At 36.4% G+C, this 15,930-nt stretch overlaps 1 protein-coding gene across 6 annotated transcripts in view; it reads left to right on the forward strand.

The window, feature by feature from the left end:
• The window catches only part of LOC131149033 (rho GTPase-activating protein 7), a 115,199-nt gene extending 99,880 nt beyond the window's left edge, over positions 1-15,319 (forward strand). For 2 of the 6 annotated variants that reach the window (XM_058099069.1, XM_058099071.1), the window contains exons 21-22: positions 14,261-14,467; positions 14,763-15,319. In XM_058099069.1, the coding sequence (XP_057955052.1) occupies positions 14,261-14,467; positions 14,763-14,951 (396 nt within the window). In that variant the 3' untranslated portion in view covers positions 14,952-15,319. Of the gene's footprint in view, positions 1-14,260; positions 14,468-14,707 lie in introns of all 6 variants that reach the window. The other 4 variants (XM_058099074.1, XM_058099073.1, XM_058099072.1 and 1 more) reach the window with 2 other exon arrangements.
• The last annotated feature ends 611 nt before the right edge of the window (positions 15,320-15,930 follow it).

The following is a 15,930-nucleotide window of genomic DNA, read 5'->3' on the forward strand; positions in this document are numbered from 1 at the left end:
TATGATAATTTTTCTTTAAAAAAAAAAAAAAAAGTTTCTTCTGTTTTTTCTTTTTTCTTTATCATAAATTATTCTAAGTAAGCTGTGAAAATGGATATTATGACGAGGATGATAAATTATACCAAAATTTATCTTCTTTGTATTCACAATACTTGCATTAATTGAGAATTTTATATGAATACTATTTTTTTTAAATATATATACTTATTTTATAATATAAGGAAGCTGATTTTCTTTTTAATTATATTTTTCAACATCAACTGTCTTTTTCTTTTCTAGTTTTTTCTTGTTAAATTTGTTAGTAATTTATTTATTTAATGATAATTTTTATGATTATATATTATATCGTTTATGCTTAGGTTATAGTTATGCAATATAACTTGTTAGTATACATTTATTAGTTTTTTATTAATTTAACAAGTAAAATAATAGTACTTGTTTAATTTATTGTATTATTTGTATGATTTATGTGCCTCATATATTAGTGGAAGGTATAATGATTTTTTTGTATTAATTTATTTATCAAACATATGATTAGTGAAAAAGTGAAAGTATATATATAATTTATTTGTCAATAGCTGTTTATAACGAATATAAAATTTGTTGTATTTATTAGAAAATGCTAATTGGTTAACTATAGGATCCTAAATGCACTACAACACTTTTAAGAAGAGTTAGGAGTTTAAAACATGCAAATCTACGAATATACATAAGATTGTGTGTGCTTGAAAAAAAAAAAATTCACAGCACTTACACCTGCTTCCCATTATGCGACCTTTGCTACTATTGCTTCTTGTTACACCCATTACAATCTCGGTGCAAGTTATTGTAGGCCTACCCTCCCCCTCTACTGCCTCTAGCAACAACTAAATCACTCCTTTCTAGAATGATATTTGGTCCATCATGCAACTGTGCGAACCATCTTAGCATCCCTACTCCTATACTAACTTACATGTGCCACACTTAGCTCACCACATATATTTCCATTTCTTACTTCGCCATTTAGGGTCATACTGCTTGTCCATCTTAGCTTTCTCGTTTTGTGCACTTTGCTTATTTGATATGTTGCTTCTTTGTGCCCACATTTGTCAAGTTTGATATTTTTCTCTATTAATATTAATCCTCCTAGAATGACTGAAACCTTATTGTATGTTTTCTGCTATGGTTCTACTTGTCTCAAGCCTTGTAGATTCTAATGCCTCTCTCTCTGTAAGTCCAACTTAGATTCTACTCAACCTGTACATTTTTCTACAACAACAACAACACAACAAAACCGAGCCTTAAGTCTCACTAGGTGGGGTCAGCTACATTAATCTTTTTCTGCCAATTTATGCGATTATGGACAATTTCCTTCGACAAATTCAGGATATTAAATCCTTACTATCTTATTTCAAGTTATTTTAGGTCTATCCCTACCTCTACTACTGTCCCTCATAGTAACAAATTCACTCTTCCTCATTGGCATACTATGTGACCTATATTGCAAATGTCCAAACCATCCAACCCCTCCCTTTATCTTCTACAGGAGCTACGTATAACTTACCACGAATATGTTCAATTATTAATTTATCTTTTAACGTTATACCACATGATTAGAAAAGTTTTATGTTGGCGGTCAGCTGCATAACACAACCCTCCTTTCAATAAGATTACCAAATTGCACACATGAACAATAGCCTTATTTTCATAAATATTATAATAACAACAACAACAACAAAACCAAGCCTTAATCCCACTAGGTGGGGTCGGTTATATGAATTATTTTCCGCCAATTTATGCGATCATGGACCATTTCGTTTGATAGATTCAAGGATATTAAATCCTTACTCACTATCTCCTCCCAAGTTATTTTAGGTCTACCCCTACCCTTTCTATTGCCCCCCACAGTAACTAAGTCACTCTTCCTCACATGTGCACTATGTGGCCTACGTTGCAAGTGCCCATACCATTTGAGTCATTCCTCCTTTATCTTATCTTCTACAGGAGCTACACCTAACTCATCCATCTAAGCATTCTCATTTCAGTAACTTTTACTTTTTGGATATTATGTTTTTTCGTTGCCTAACATTCGATCCATATAGCATAGCTGGTCTTATAGCTGTCCTATAAAACTTTCCTTTCAATTTTAAGGGTATTCTACGATCATAGAGCACACTTGAAGCACTTCTCCGTTTTACCCAACTTGCTTTAATTCTATGCATTACATCATCTTCAATTTCTCCTTCAACTTGCATAATAGATCCAAGGGATCGAAATCTACAAGTGCTATTTATTTCTTTATCATCAAGTTTAACTTTGTCTCTAACATTCCTCCTATCATTACTAAAATTACATTTCATATGTTCAGTCTTATTTCTACTTATCCTAAAGCCTCTAGATTCCAAAGTTTCTCTCCATAATTCAAACTCGGCCTCTACTCCGTCCCTGGTTTCGTCAATTAATACAATATCATCTGCAAACAACATACACCATGGAACCTCCTTTTGAATACTCTTAGTCAATTGGTCCATCACTAAAGTAAAAAGATAAGGATTCAAAGAAGATCCTTGATGTACACCTATGGTGATTGGAAATTCTCTAGTTTCTCCATCTATAGTCCTTACACTAGTCATTACTCCATCGTTCATATCCTTAATGACATTGGTATACCTACTACATACACCTTTTTTTTCTAAAACCCACCATAGAACCTCTACATTTTTCTATTGACACAATATCACCCACAAACAACATAAACCATGGAATTTCCTTTTGCATATGTTTAGTAAGTTCATTGAATTCATTTCTAAAGCAAAGAGTTGTTAAGTTAGAGATATAGAAGAGAAGAAGAATAAAAGAAGAGAAGAGAAGAAGAGAATAAGAGAAGAGGAGAGAAGTAGTTGCAGTTTCCTGGAGCCTTACATACTGCTCTTGGTATGTCCTTATATATTTTTTATATAAAAAAATGGAAGATAAAAATGCCACCACTTAATACAATATAATTACTAAAATAGCCTTATTCTCCTCTCACACTCCCCCTCAAGCCGGAGGTGTATAAATATCACCTAACTCCAACTTCTTATACCCACTAGACAAGGTTGGCTTAAATAAGGCCTTTGTGAAGACATCCCTTAATAGATCCACGGATTCCATAAATGGAGTTCTCACAACCTTCTTCAACATGCCATTCCCCACAAAATGATAAACAACTTCAATGCGCTTTGTCCTCTAATCTCAGTTTCTAGCAATATAAATGGCAGCTTGATTATTACAGAACATATGGGCTTGATACCAAGAGTCCCAACTTTGGCATAAGAGACTTCGGCCGCATAAGTCCACTCATAGTATGAGCATAGCACATTATTCTGCTTAAATAGTAGATCTCCCTACAATAGTTTTTTCTTGCTATGCTATGTAACAAGATTACTTCAAACAAATGTATAGTGTGCAGCAAGTACTAGACCTTCAATATCAGCCATGCCAGCCTAGTTTGCATCAAAGTACCCCATGATCTCATAGGAGAGCCTTGAAGATAACCATAGAATTCTACAAGCAGCATCCCATTTCCATAAACGGACTCACCACCTCCACAACAAAGAATATGTTTGGTCTATTAAGAGTCTAGTAGATCAACTTGCCAACGAATTATCTATAGCGATGCTTGTGTCCAAAGTTCTAGGTAATATCCCTAGACTACTTCATGTTCGGATACATTGGAGTATCAATTGGTTTAGCTCCGTCATACTAGTTTCACTTAGCAAGTCCAAGGTATATTTTTTCCAGGACAGATTCAACCCTTTCTTACACCATACAATCTTAATATCATTAAAGTAACACAAAGTGCCCAAGTCACTACATCACATCCTCTAGTCACAGTCAGTGATGATGATATTGTCATCATAAATTGCTAAAAGTACCACATTTGTTTCTTTTTTGCGAGCAAAGATTGGATGTTCGTTGTAGCATTGGACGAACCAAATGTGGAGACCATCATATCAAATTTGTGAAACCAAGCTTGAGGAGACTGCTTAAAAGCATAAATGGCCTTATGTGACCTTCATACCTTACTATCCTCCCCTTGAGCAACATATACAAGAGGTCGTGCCATGTATACTTCTTCTTGCAAATCTCCATAAAAGAAGGCATTTATGCTTCCAAGTTCCAAGCATAAAGGCCAATCAAAATTTACTACGATCAGTACACAACCATAATTTAGTTGAGTAATAGGAGTGATGGACTAGGAATAATCAAATATTATATGTTTGAGTATATCCCTCGGCAAACAATCGAGCCTAAAGCCTTTTAATAGAGCCATTTGGAATAAATTTGATGGCATAGATTCAACAACCCTAACCAACTCCTTACCAAGAGGAAGATCTTTCAAATCCGATGTCCTTCAAGTGGTCAAGGCATCTGTCTCTACCTCCATTGCATGTTTCCACCCTGTATTAGCAAGTGCTTCGACAAGTGGGGAAGGGATAGAAAGGTGGAGTACTGAAACATAATGAGCAATACGATAAGCAACTAACGACTGTTGAGAACATGTTTTGGTACCTTTCCTATGAGCAATTGGCAAATCCAAATCATGTTAGGATGGATCTCCGGAACCAAAAGTTTAAACAATGAAGGGTAGAAGAGGCGGTTGCCTGGTGATAGTGATGTCTATGCCTACTTGCCATCATTTATAAACCTCTAATTTTTATTTTTATTTTTGTGTTAATAATTGATCAATTTGGTAGAGGAGTGGAACTTTTCTCCAGAGACATAAGGGTAGGAATAGGAGGATCAACTCTATAGTGGGGACTAGAAGTCATTGATGGAATCTAATAGATTCATCCAAGGAGGACTCAATGCTAGAGAAATATGGTGTCCCCTTGAAAAAGGTAACGTCTACATTAACAAATTTTGTGCGAGTTTGGGGATTACAATATCTATATTCTTGATCCCGCAACAATGACACATTTAAGAAGAATGAACTTGTGTGGAACATGAACAAAATATGTGTACCCAAATACAGGAGGTATAACAAAGAACATGGTTATTTCTCTTACACAATAGGGAGGGTAATTTGTCCCCCTAGAACATTGGAGGGCATATTTTATGGGCAGTAATAAGATGATCAGTCGAAAGGGTTGTCGGAACTTGCATATGAGAGAGTAGAGACCATGCTATTTCAAGTAATTGTCTATATTTTTTGTTTAGCTACTCCCCTGACACATGAGATTTGATGAATAACCCCTTTGGCCAAGCAAAAAGATTGAAGCTCATTTTGAACACATTCAAGTGCATTGTAGGATTGAAACTTTGAATATTAATGCAAAACTGAGTTCTTTAATTTCTTGGTAGAATTGAGTAAATACCAAATACATTACGCAATTCAGATCAGGTCATGCATGAAAAATCATCCAGCTGACACAAAATATTGATGAGCGGTCAAATTCTTGACTCTACACATATGCCAAATATCTGAATCAATAAGAGAAAACAAAGACCTACAAAAATGACTCTAGACACATGAAGTGTCCTGATTTCCTAATTCACACGCAGAACATTTAGAAAGAGAAACACAATTGAACATGTGAAAAGTTGTTACAATTTTTGAAGAGATGGATGACTTCAATGAGTATGGAGTTGCATGACAAGAACTAGGTCTAGCACCACCACCACCACCACCATTGAAATAGTACATCCATCCTTCTCAAGATCCCCACCAATCTTATTTTTTGGAGATCCTTAATAACACAAATGAGAAGGGAAAAAGGTCACTGGACAATTATAAGATTTAGTTAATTGGCTAACTAATAAGAGATTGAAGGGAATTTAGGCACATATAATGCAGAGGATAAAGGAACGGATGGAAGCAAAAGAATATTTCCTAAACTAGAAGCCGAATCATAAGCAAGAGTAACTTAGAGTGCAAAGTAATGTGTTTCAAGTATTGAAATAATTTAAGACTACCTGTAGTCATAATGGGAGGATGAAGAGCAAAGAATATTAGCTATGATAGCACTAGATGTAGAAGACTGAGTTTGGAGTTGTTAAACCATGCAATAGATTGTTATACCCCTCTTGGAACATGATAGATGATGTACTTGATCCCTAGCGTGTCCAAGTGCACTTGAAGTGTGAACACTAGAATCACACATAAGAGACTTATTGACCCAAGTATGTATCTTTAACTTCAATCAACATTATGATTGTCCTTGACACAATGCTTGTAAATATGAGAATTGTCACAACAAACTCCTCATCCTAATACACTACCTCTGCCATAAGTGCCGTCCAGATCTCCTACGGTTAGTGCAAACCATGGCTGAACTATCACATGAGTAAGCTTGAGAAGACTTGAGAGCTGTCTTTGTTGATTCGTTGAATTCTAGCATACACTTCAACAGGAACGGGTTGAAGCTCAGGACTCAAACTTGGCAGCCAAGAACTTTGTCAATTACCTCCGTCATCTCAACACTAGAATTAACTTCAGGAAGAGGGGTAGTCTTGCATGTAAGCATAGGATTTCTGGCCAAGCCCACCCAACCCAACCCAACCCAACTAAGAAGAACCACACCTAGTAGACACATCTTTTTCCTTTTGGGAGGGTACTTGTACTCATAGGACCTCTACTAGCCTACTCAGGTCTTGCATGGATATGCTGGAAGGGGATTTCTGGCCAAGCCCACCCAACCCAACTAAGAAGAACCACACCTGGTAGACACATCTTTTTCCTTTTGGGAGGGTATTTGAGTAGTAGGTACTCATAGGACCTCTACTAGCCTACTCAGGTCTTGTATGGATATGCAGGAAGGGGTGCTTCTACGTTCGTGTAGGGGTTGCATTTTACCCTTCAGAGTGCTATAATACTTAGTGGTGGACCTACTTTTTTATCATATTTAAAAAAATTCCTCATACCTGTCAAAAATACTGGTAAAAAGCACGAGTTTGATTTTTATACGTTCGTGTAGGGGTTGCATTTTACCCTTCAGAGTGCTATAATACTTAGTGGTGGACCTACCTTTTTTATCATATTTAAAAAAATTCCTCATACCTGTCAAAAATACTGGTAAAAAGCACGAGTTTGATTTTTATCTTGTGAGAAGGTTTCACAAAGATCATCCCATACAGACTTGGTTGATCTGTGGAATATCACATTCGTAGCAATTCATGGCTTGATTCTACTCCACAATCACATAAGCACTATGTCATTCTCTTTCATCCAATCTTTGTAATCTTTGGATCCTGGAGATAGAGGAGAATGCAGCTGATACTTCTGTTTTGCATTAATATATACATGCATTGCCAGAGACCACAACAATTAATTAGAGGATCCATTCAATTTGATGCCTGTGACAAGCTTTCCATTACTACACTACAATCAGTGTGCACCAGTATACAGAATGAACAACAGAGCGACAATGCCGAGTCAGGCAGTACACACTATTGAAGAACATTATTTCTGACCTTAAAAGGTCCAGAACATCAGTGGCAGATATGACCATAGAACTGTGTTTACAGTGTTCTTGGAGGAGTCTCTTGACCACACTGAGAAGCGAGTGCAGCCAAGAACAAGAAATAGAATCATTGAACACCAATTGAAGCAGAGACTCGTACAATATATTGCTAGCAATCAGTCATGAGCATATGCAGCATGAGAACTGCCGACAACCAGCCAGTGGAGCATCACAACAGAAGCAGTATACTTCACATTAGAAAACTACCACGAAGACACATAACATCCAAACAAGGACGCTTCAGTCAGAAGAGTGTCTCTAGAGGACTCTTAAACCAATCAATCTGATTTAAGAACCAACTGTGGGAAGATAAAAAAAGGATTAAATAGAGTACCCAGAAATGTACAGAATGTCCTAGATCAACTCTGATAAATCAGAGTTAGGGGAGATCAGTGCTCTAATACCGTTTTGTAAAAATTAGATATAGAGAAGAGAAGAAGTAGAGAAGAGGAGAAGAGAGAGAAAAAACTGGCGGCAGTTTCCTGGAGCCTTACACCACTGCCTCACCCCCATGGTTTGGGAGCACTTTAAAAAAGTGCTTATAGCACTTATCACTTGAAAAAACTTTCAAAAAAAGAAAAAAGTATTGTTTGGCTTGCAGACCAATAAGTTCTTGTTGCAAAAAATGGTACTGTGGAACCACTCAAGAACTTTTTAAGTGATTATGAAATCAGGATGGATTTTTTACCACTTAATAGTCACATTATGGGGAGGCAATGGCACAATTGTAATTTTCATAACATTTCATGGTTCTGTTAAGTTGAAAATCTTCTTCCCCTCTCATTTCTCTCTCCCTATCTCCCAAGTGGCTATTGTCTGTAGGCCTCCCTCCGCTGCCGCCACCTCTTTTGTCGCCATCATCACCTTCTACTCCTTTGCCACCCTCACCTCCTCTGGCCACCTCCTTGCACCATTGCCTCCTCCCCTCCTTGCACTGCCACATCCTCCTCCTTTAGCCGCCTCCTCTGACCCCACCCTCATCAGCAACTTGGATCTGGGATGGGATAGAAGATTTTTTAATTAGAAAAAAAAATTTATGATGATAATTAAACTATTAGTTAAAAATAATATAATAATTTATTTAACATAAAATCTTAAAACTTCTAATAAAAAATGCAATGAACATAAAATAAATTAAGTTGTTAATTGTAAAATATGAATAACGTTAATTAAAAACCTTAATTAAAAAATATTTGAAACTAAAGATGTAATCTCAAGAGGGGGATGAATTGAGTATTTTAAAATTATTTATCGGAATTTCAGTTTATTTAAGCCTTTTAAAATTAATGCAACTACAACCTCACACCAATAACAGCAGCAAAATAATAATCAGGAAACGTACCATACCAATTGACAATCTTAGGTATATATATATATGAAGCTGAAAATACAATCCAAATTTAAACTTCAGTTAATTCAGTATTCAGTTCTGAATTTCTGCAACAATCAAGAGTTTTCTTAAGGCACAAATTCTGTAATACAAGTTAAGTTATCTTGATGCTTATGCTTCAATTAAATAATCAATCACAATAACTTTACCTCAGCCACTCACACCTGAATTCAGATAACAATACTTGTCTGATTTTTCATCCAATAACATAAACCAACTTCCAGTTTAATTACTTGATTCAAACACAATCAAATCTCAGTATTCAGCAAATTTCCCAATGAATTGAAAAACATACATGCAGATAATAAGGTGCCAAAATTAAAGAGGTAGGGAAGAACACCAGATTTTTTACAAGGTTTGGCCTACAGCCTACGTCCTTGCCTCAAGCAACTTGTTGTGAGGATTTCCTTTACCACTTCATTGAATAGGTGAAGTAACCCTCTCTTCGTTGGTAGGTGGAGACCTCTCTCTAGTGAGAACACCCTTTCGCTAGGCAATGATTTTTACAACCCTGAACTGTCAAAAATTGCATAACAGCAATACAATATTCGTACAAGAAAATAACTCTCAGCAGAGCAGAATTTGTACAAGTTTAAAGCACAATATACTTCAAATAATCAATATTAGATTGAAGCTCACAAGAAATCTAAAGGATTATGATTGTAAGATAGAGATTTAAGAAAAACAAATCAGAATTTCAGCTAGGGATTTCAGCAAAAGCTCACAGCAGATTTTTCAGAGTATAACAACAGTATAACACGAATTTGAATTGTATGTGTGAGTATTGGTTATCCTAATTTGCGAAAAAATAATCTTTATAGAGTAGGAAACTTTCTTATCGTTTTCCCGAAGTTTGGAAACTCAAATGTTCAAATTTGGAAAGAAAATTCGTGCTGTTAGAAGTTTAAAACATAGACTTCAGTCTCCTGATTCATGAGGTCAGTCGCCTGAACTTATTCAAAATAGCGCATCAGAATAGGCAATAGCAGTTCAGTCTCCTGATCCCGAGGGTTCAGTTGTTTGATCTTATCCTGTTTCTTATTAACACTAGCAGTAGCATATCAGTCGCCTGATAAAGAATCATCAGTCACCTGACCACTAAACTATTTAGTGTTTTTCACATTTTGATTCCAAAACTTGTATTTGTTTACTTTGAAAAGTATTTTAAATATTATAAAAATATTTTCCACGTTCTAAATCAGGTCTCTAAGTCCAAAATGAACCCTAAGAGCTTCAAATACAATATTGACCTTAGAAGTTCTTACATGAGACTTTAAAAATATAAATGCTAATAAATTCCTAAGTCTTCATGTCGCTTCAATAGTTGTCCGAGCTTTGATCAACTCTTTAATATGCTTCATATCCCTCATGATTTGTAGCTTTAAGTTTAAGCTTCATTCAATCTCTTCAAGTAGAATTGCTTTGTCTAATACTTGATTCCTGAAAGTTAACTTGAAAGCACACTTAGTAACCTTAATTTGTTATCATCAAAACGAGATTAAGCCTTGTTAGGCCAACAATATTAATATCATTGTTAACATAATCTTTATGTTGAAAAATAGTATGATCATTTTTAAATTCATACAGCACTATCCAAACAGCCCTTATTTTGCTAAAACTTAATTTTAAGCACAGAAGGGAAGCTTAGGCGCAATGGTAAGGTTGTCGCCGTGTGACCTAGAGGTCATGGGTTCGAGGCTTGGAAACAACCTCTTGCAAAAATGTGAGGTAACGTTGCGTACTATAAACCCATTGTGGTCCACCCCTTACCTAGACCCTACATACGCGGGAGCTTTGTGCACCGGGCTGCCCTTTTTTTAATTTTTAAACACAACTAAACATCACTAATGACTTTCAGCACTTGCTAAGTTCAGTGGCGCATTTCAGGAAAATACTTGTTCGTAAGTGGTTCCAAATGATCCCACACACAACACCAGCTCTGTCCTCTTATATATTAAAAAAACATGGAAGACAAAAGTATCCACACTCATGCCACATAATTACTAAAAATTGCAAATTCTCTTCTAACAGAGGTAAGGATTCAAGGCACACATTTGATGTACTTATATTGTGATTGAAAATTCCCTAGACTCCCCCTGGAGTCCTAGCATTCAATACCATATCTATGTCTTCTACCTACTCCCTACTTTTCTAGGACCCTCATTGGACTTCCATAGGTAACCTATCATTGCTTTCTCTAAGTCGATGAAGGCTGTGCACAAGATTCTCGTCCTTTCCCCAAAATTTTCCATAAGCCTTCATACTGGATGTATAGTCTCTCTGATTGATACCTAGAAGTTGCCAAAAACTGAGATATCCAAGAATCTGGGTAGGATTAATTTGCGATTTAATCATTTGTGAGTATGAAATTTTGATAAAGCTTGGGTGCACACCCTATCCTTGAGATTCATCCTCATCATGACATGTTCCTAAAGCTGGGCAAAAGCTATCACCACTGGTGGCAGTTCCAAATTTATATCTGTAGTCCTGTCCACTAACAGCTAGGGAAGCACCAATTAAATTGCTTGTCCAAAAAAATATTATGATACTTACTAAGGATGTCATTCCTATCATTCTGCACTAATTACTGTCAGTGTTTGCATCATATTATTAGCTTTGTGATTGAAATTTGTTCAAGATTGATTCAAAGAATTTTGGCCCCTCTGATAGGAAAATTTTGTGTCTTCGTGATTTCATATTTTGAGTTTCATGCTTGCATGTAATGAACAGTTTTTGTGTAAGCATCACTCAAAATAAAGGTGTGAATGCCTTTTCTTGTGATGATGTTGGAGCGCTTAATTTTTCCTTGATAACAATTCCTATTTGATTAAAGCAACAGCCAACACACAAGGTTCACTCAGCATATTGGGGGTTTGGGACAGCATAACCATACCTCCGCATTGGAGAGGCTGGTTAATCCAAGTTCAGAATGTTCCCATATCCAACCTATCAACAATGAATGCTATCTAGTAAGATTAACAGAAGAGGAGGTTCATAATCTCTATTCCATTCAAGAATCATTGTCAGCACAGTTCCTTTCATTAATTCTGCTGTGCACCATGCATGGAGCTCAAACATTTTTTTCCTCCATTGATTTAGTGAAATTCCTTCTAATGAGATGGTTGTCCATTACCACTTGACCTGCTTGGACTTTGCATTGGGATGGCAGATGAGGTGTTCTTTGAAAGATTGATGTTGTGTCATCTTTTCCCTCATCATCAGTGGGATTGTCGTATTCTGGTTTGTGAGTGGATGGCTGGGTCATCATGGTGGCTCGGGGAGGGGGGTTGTATCTCCTCTTCAGACAAACATTGGGATAATTCATCTTCTGTGATGATGGGAAGTGTTGGGAGTGGATTTTCTTCTTTTGGTACTTCTTCAGGATACTTTTGTGATGGATCCATCATCTCTGCTAGTAGTTTGGAAATTGAGTTTTCGTTCCCCAAGACTGTTTCCATGGCTCAAATGTCTTACCTTCAGGTTTCAGTGTAACACTCTTTGTCAAGGCTCACCCTATACAAGCCTATTTGATTCTCCCATAATTATCAAAGGTCATTAAAACTGGTCAAGAGAAAAATTCACTAAAATCCTTGATATACTGCTCCTATGATGCAGAACAATGCGTAAATCCCACTACTGGGCATTGAGCTTTTGAGTAAATCCTGTAGGTTCACCAAACTTTATATTGTCTTATTGAAGTCTCTATACTTCAAGCAGGTTGCAATGCCCATCATTTTGTCCAATCTCAAGGCTGTTCCATTGACACTGCCAATGCGGAAGGGTTTTCTGCATGCATGGCACCCTGAGACCCACTTTGGCCCACGTCGATGCACTTTCTGCCAGCGTAAATGGAGGTTTGCAGGCCTATAATTGTCAAGCTCACCCCAGTCAAGTTTGGGTTCTCTTAAGAAAACGGCAGTTCCCTTTCGCTAAAAATACAGACGAAGAAAAATAATAGAAAAATAAGAAGAGGAGGAGGTTAGGCCATCCGCATTAATGGCTTAGCTGGTAGCGATGGCAAATGCAAGTCATCTTCTTTCCTAATATTCATGGGCAAATTATGGACATTGCAACACTATTTGAGGTATTGTGACTCCAATAAAACAGTTTAAAGTTTAGTGACACCAATAGGATTTTGTCAAATATTCAGTGAACTCTGATGGAATTTACCTTGCAGAAGTAGGAAAGTTAATTTAAGATTGGAATTTGTGAGTTGAAACAATGTTAAAGAGACTATTTCAATAATTTGATTTTGGTCTCCCTTTCTACTTGACAAGAAGTTTTTGGTAACCACCACTTCTAGTTGAAACAATATGATTATCCAGCACATCTTCATTCTCTTCTTTAAACTTTAGGAATTGTAGGAAGCCAATTGGAACTTATAAATCATCCAAACTCTGTGGTTGTAATGTTTGGTGAGCCTCCACATCAAAGCTATGATTGACTCCTTTATCATGAGTTTGTTCCAGCACATATGCATTAGCTCTTAATATTGTTGAGAATCTTATCTAAGACCCTGGACTTCTTGATTATTGGAAATTTTATGGAAATTTTGATTTCTTTATAAACAATGGGAATTAGCCATAAAACATCAAAAATTCTGAATGTAACTTTGGGAGGTAAGAATAGACATGCCAAGATACTGTAAATAAAAATACCTAGGTGTCAATTGTCAACTATATGGTGTGTAAATCCCGAAAAGTTCAAGCTACTGAGCATATAATTACATTAACAGAATATCTTTACCATTTCAAACAAAACCTTCCTAAACCTAAGAAGTTTAATGCTGGGGTATATCATATTAAAAAAAATCTGCAATGCGTACCAAGTGAGATAATATATTTGTTTATCAATTCATGATATAATTAATGAGATCTACTAGTACATGTTTGGTACATAGGAATGGAATAAAATTGGAAGGAATGGAATCAAATTTATCACTTGATTCTGTCATACTCCCTATTCAAATTTTCATTCCATCCTTTTTCTATCTCATTCCATTCTACAGGCCAAACATGACATTATTTCATATCAAGAAGGGTCACCTTGGCTGTCATGAGCTTCTACATGTAAAAAATTGTGGATTGTTATAGCCCAGTCAATGTACTTTAGATAAAAGCACTCTTGGCCAGAGGAACCCCATTTCAACCAGACAAACATGTGACCTCAATTTCTTATTTGATGGTTATCCATCCAAATTGTCCAGTTTGAGTCGCCGTGGAAGCCACTCTTTGCCAGAGGAGCCCCATTTCAACCAGACAGACACGCCACCTCAATTTCTTATTTGATGGTTATCCATCCAAATAGTCCAGTTTGAGTCGCAGTGATTTGCAACCAATGATCTTCATATTTTTAGTCTAATATCTAATCCTTCATTCTGTTACAGGAGAGCTTACTGGGGGCCGATTGGAGGAATCTTAAGGGACAAGTATTAGCATCTGGCAGCAGTGGCAGGCAGCCTGCTAGGAAGCAATTTATGGATTCAACAGGCCTCAGTGATTCCAAAAGTACTGGGGCATCTACGATTGTTTCAATGGATGAGCTTTGTGGTGTTGATTCTGCTTCAGTGCCATCCACTTCAAGGGTGGTGGAGGTAATAACTAAATTTTGGCATTCTGTGCCTTAATATTTAATGAACATTTTTTTCCCTCATGAGGGAGTTCCTATGAATTTTCTGAGTGAGTACAAATTATGCGTAGAGCCTCTGTGAAACCTCCTTGTATCTTTTACATTTGAGAATTTAGGAACTACATAAAAGCAGATGAAATTTTGAATTAATCATGAAATTCTTGTCAACTTAGCCTTATATACTAGTATCTCAATTTTTCTGCAGCTCTTTTTCTGATTGATTTCCAAAAATTCCTGTACTGGAATTTCTCATATGGTAGCAGGTCATGGATTATCCTAGGCATCCATCAGCAGCATCTTCTGCTTTGGTAGAATTGACAACACGCCTCGACTTCTTCAAGGAACGGCGCTCTCAACTCATGGAGCAGCTCCACAACCTTGATTTGAATTATGGCTCAGCATCATCACAAGACTTTGCCTATAAACCATCCTCTCCCCCATGGAGCTGACTTGCTGAAGAGGCAAAGAGAGAGATGCACATCTTGCCATTTGTATATCCCTCGTTAGTTGCTGCCATTGCATATATCTGTATTCCTTGTAATTCTGTGTAACTATGTTTAATAATATCTTTTTTCTTCAGCGCCTTTTGCTGAGTATGTGATTGGATTTCTGTGAGGAAGCATTAGTTTTTTTTCCTTTATTTTTGGGAGGGTTGGGGTCACGAATCAGTGTAAGCATTTGAAGTATTCCTGGCATCATAAACAATAGAAATGTATTCCTCGTATCATAATTTGTGAGGTTGTCTTGTTGAGCAGACATCTCGAAGGGAATGCTACTTTATAAAAAGAAGGAAAAAAAAAAATCTCTCTTAGTTATAGTTGCTGGTATTATTTGATAAATTGATAAACATTTATGGGTACCCGGGACGTGCACCCGAGCTTTTTGATCCTTGATATTGATCGTAATTCTTTTGTTTTATACTTTGGAGTATGTTCTTGTGTATGTAGCCTAAACAATGATTCTCCTCTTCTTCTGAAGGAACAAAAGCCATTTATGGTTCTGTTTTGCTGTGAGATCCGTTTTGCACTATTAAAATTTTGTGGGAGTTGAATTTTTGGGTAGCTCTTCGGATCCAACGAATAGGGTCGGTGGTGGGATGCCAGGAAAAGCTTATTTTTTCTCTTAAGTTAAATCAGATGACAACACTATTACACAAATCTAGGGTCTATCTGAGTGAATACTAATTACCCAACAAAATATAACTGAGCAGATGAATGAAACAGATATACCACACTTAGTGTTTCTCAATTATTTAACGCATGTCTGTGAGGCAATCAATACAGTAGCCAATTTAAATCATGCACAACATACACGATATATCAATAAAAATATATATGTGCACAAAAGATAAATAGCTAAGAGAGAAATGTGCACAATATGATATTTGGGTTTGGCCAACAATGTCTACGTTCTCGCCTCAAGCTCACA

This window comes from Malania oleifera, chromosome 2 (genome assembly GCF_029873635.1).
Source record: "Malania oleifera isolate guangnan ecotype guangnan chromosome 2, ASM2987363v1, whole genome shotgun sequence".
NCBI lineage: Eukaryota > Viridiplantae > Streptophyta > Magnoliopsida > Santalales > Ximeniaceae > Malania > Malania oleifera.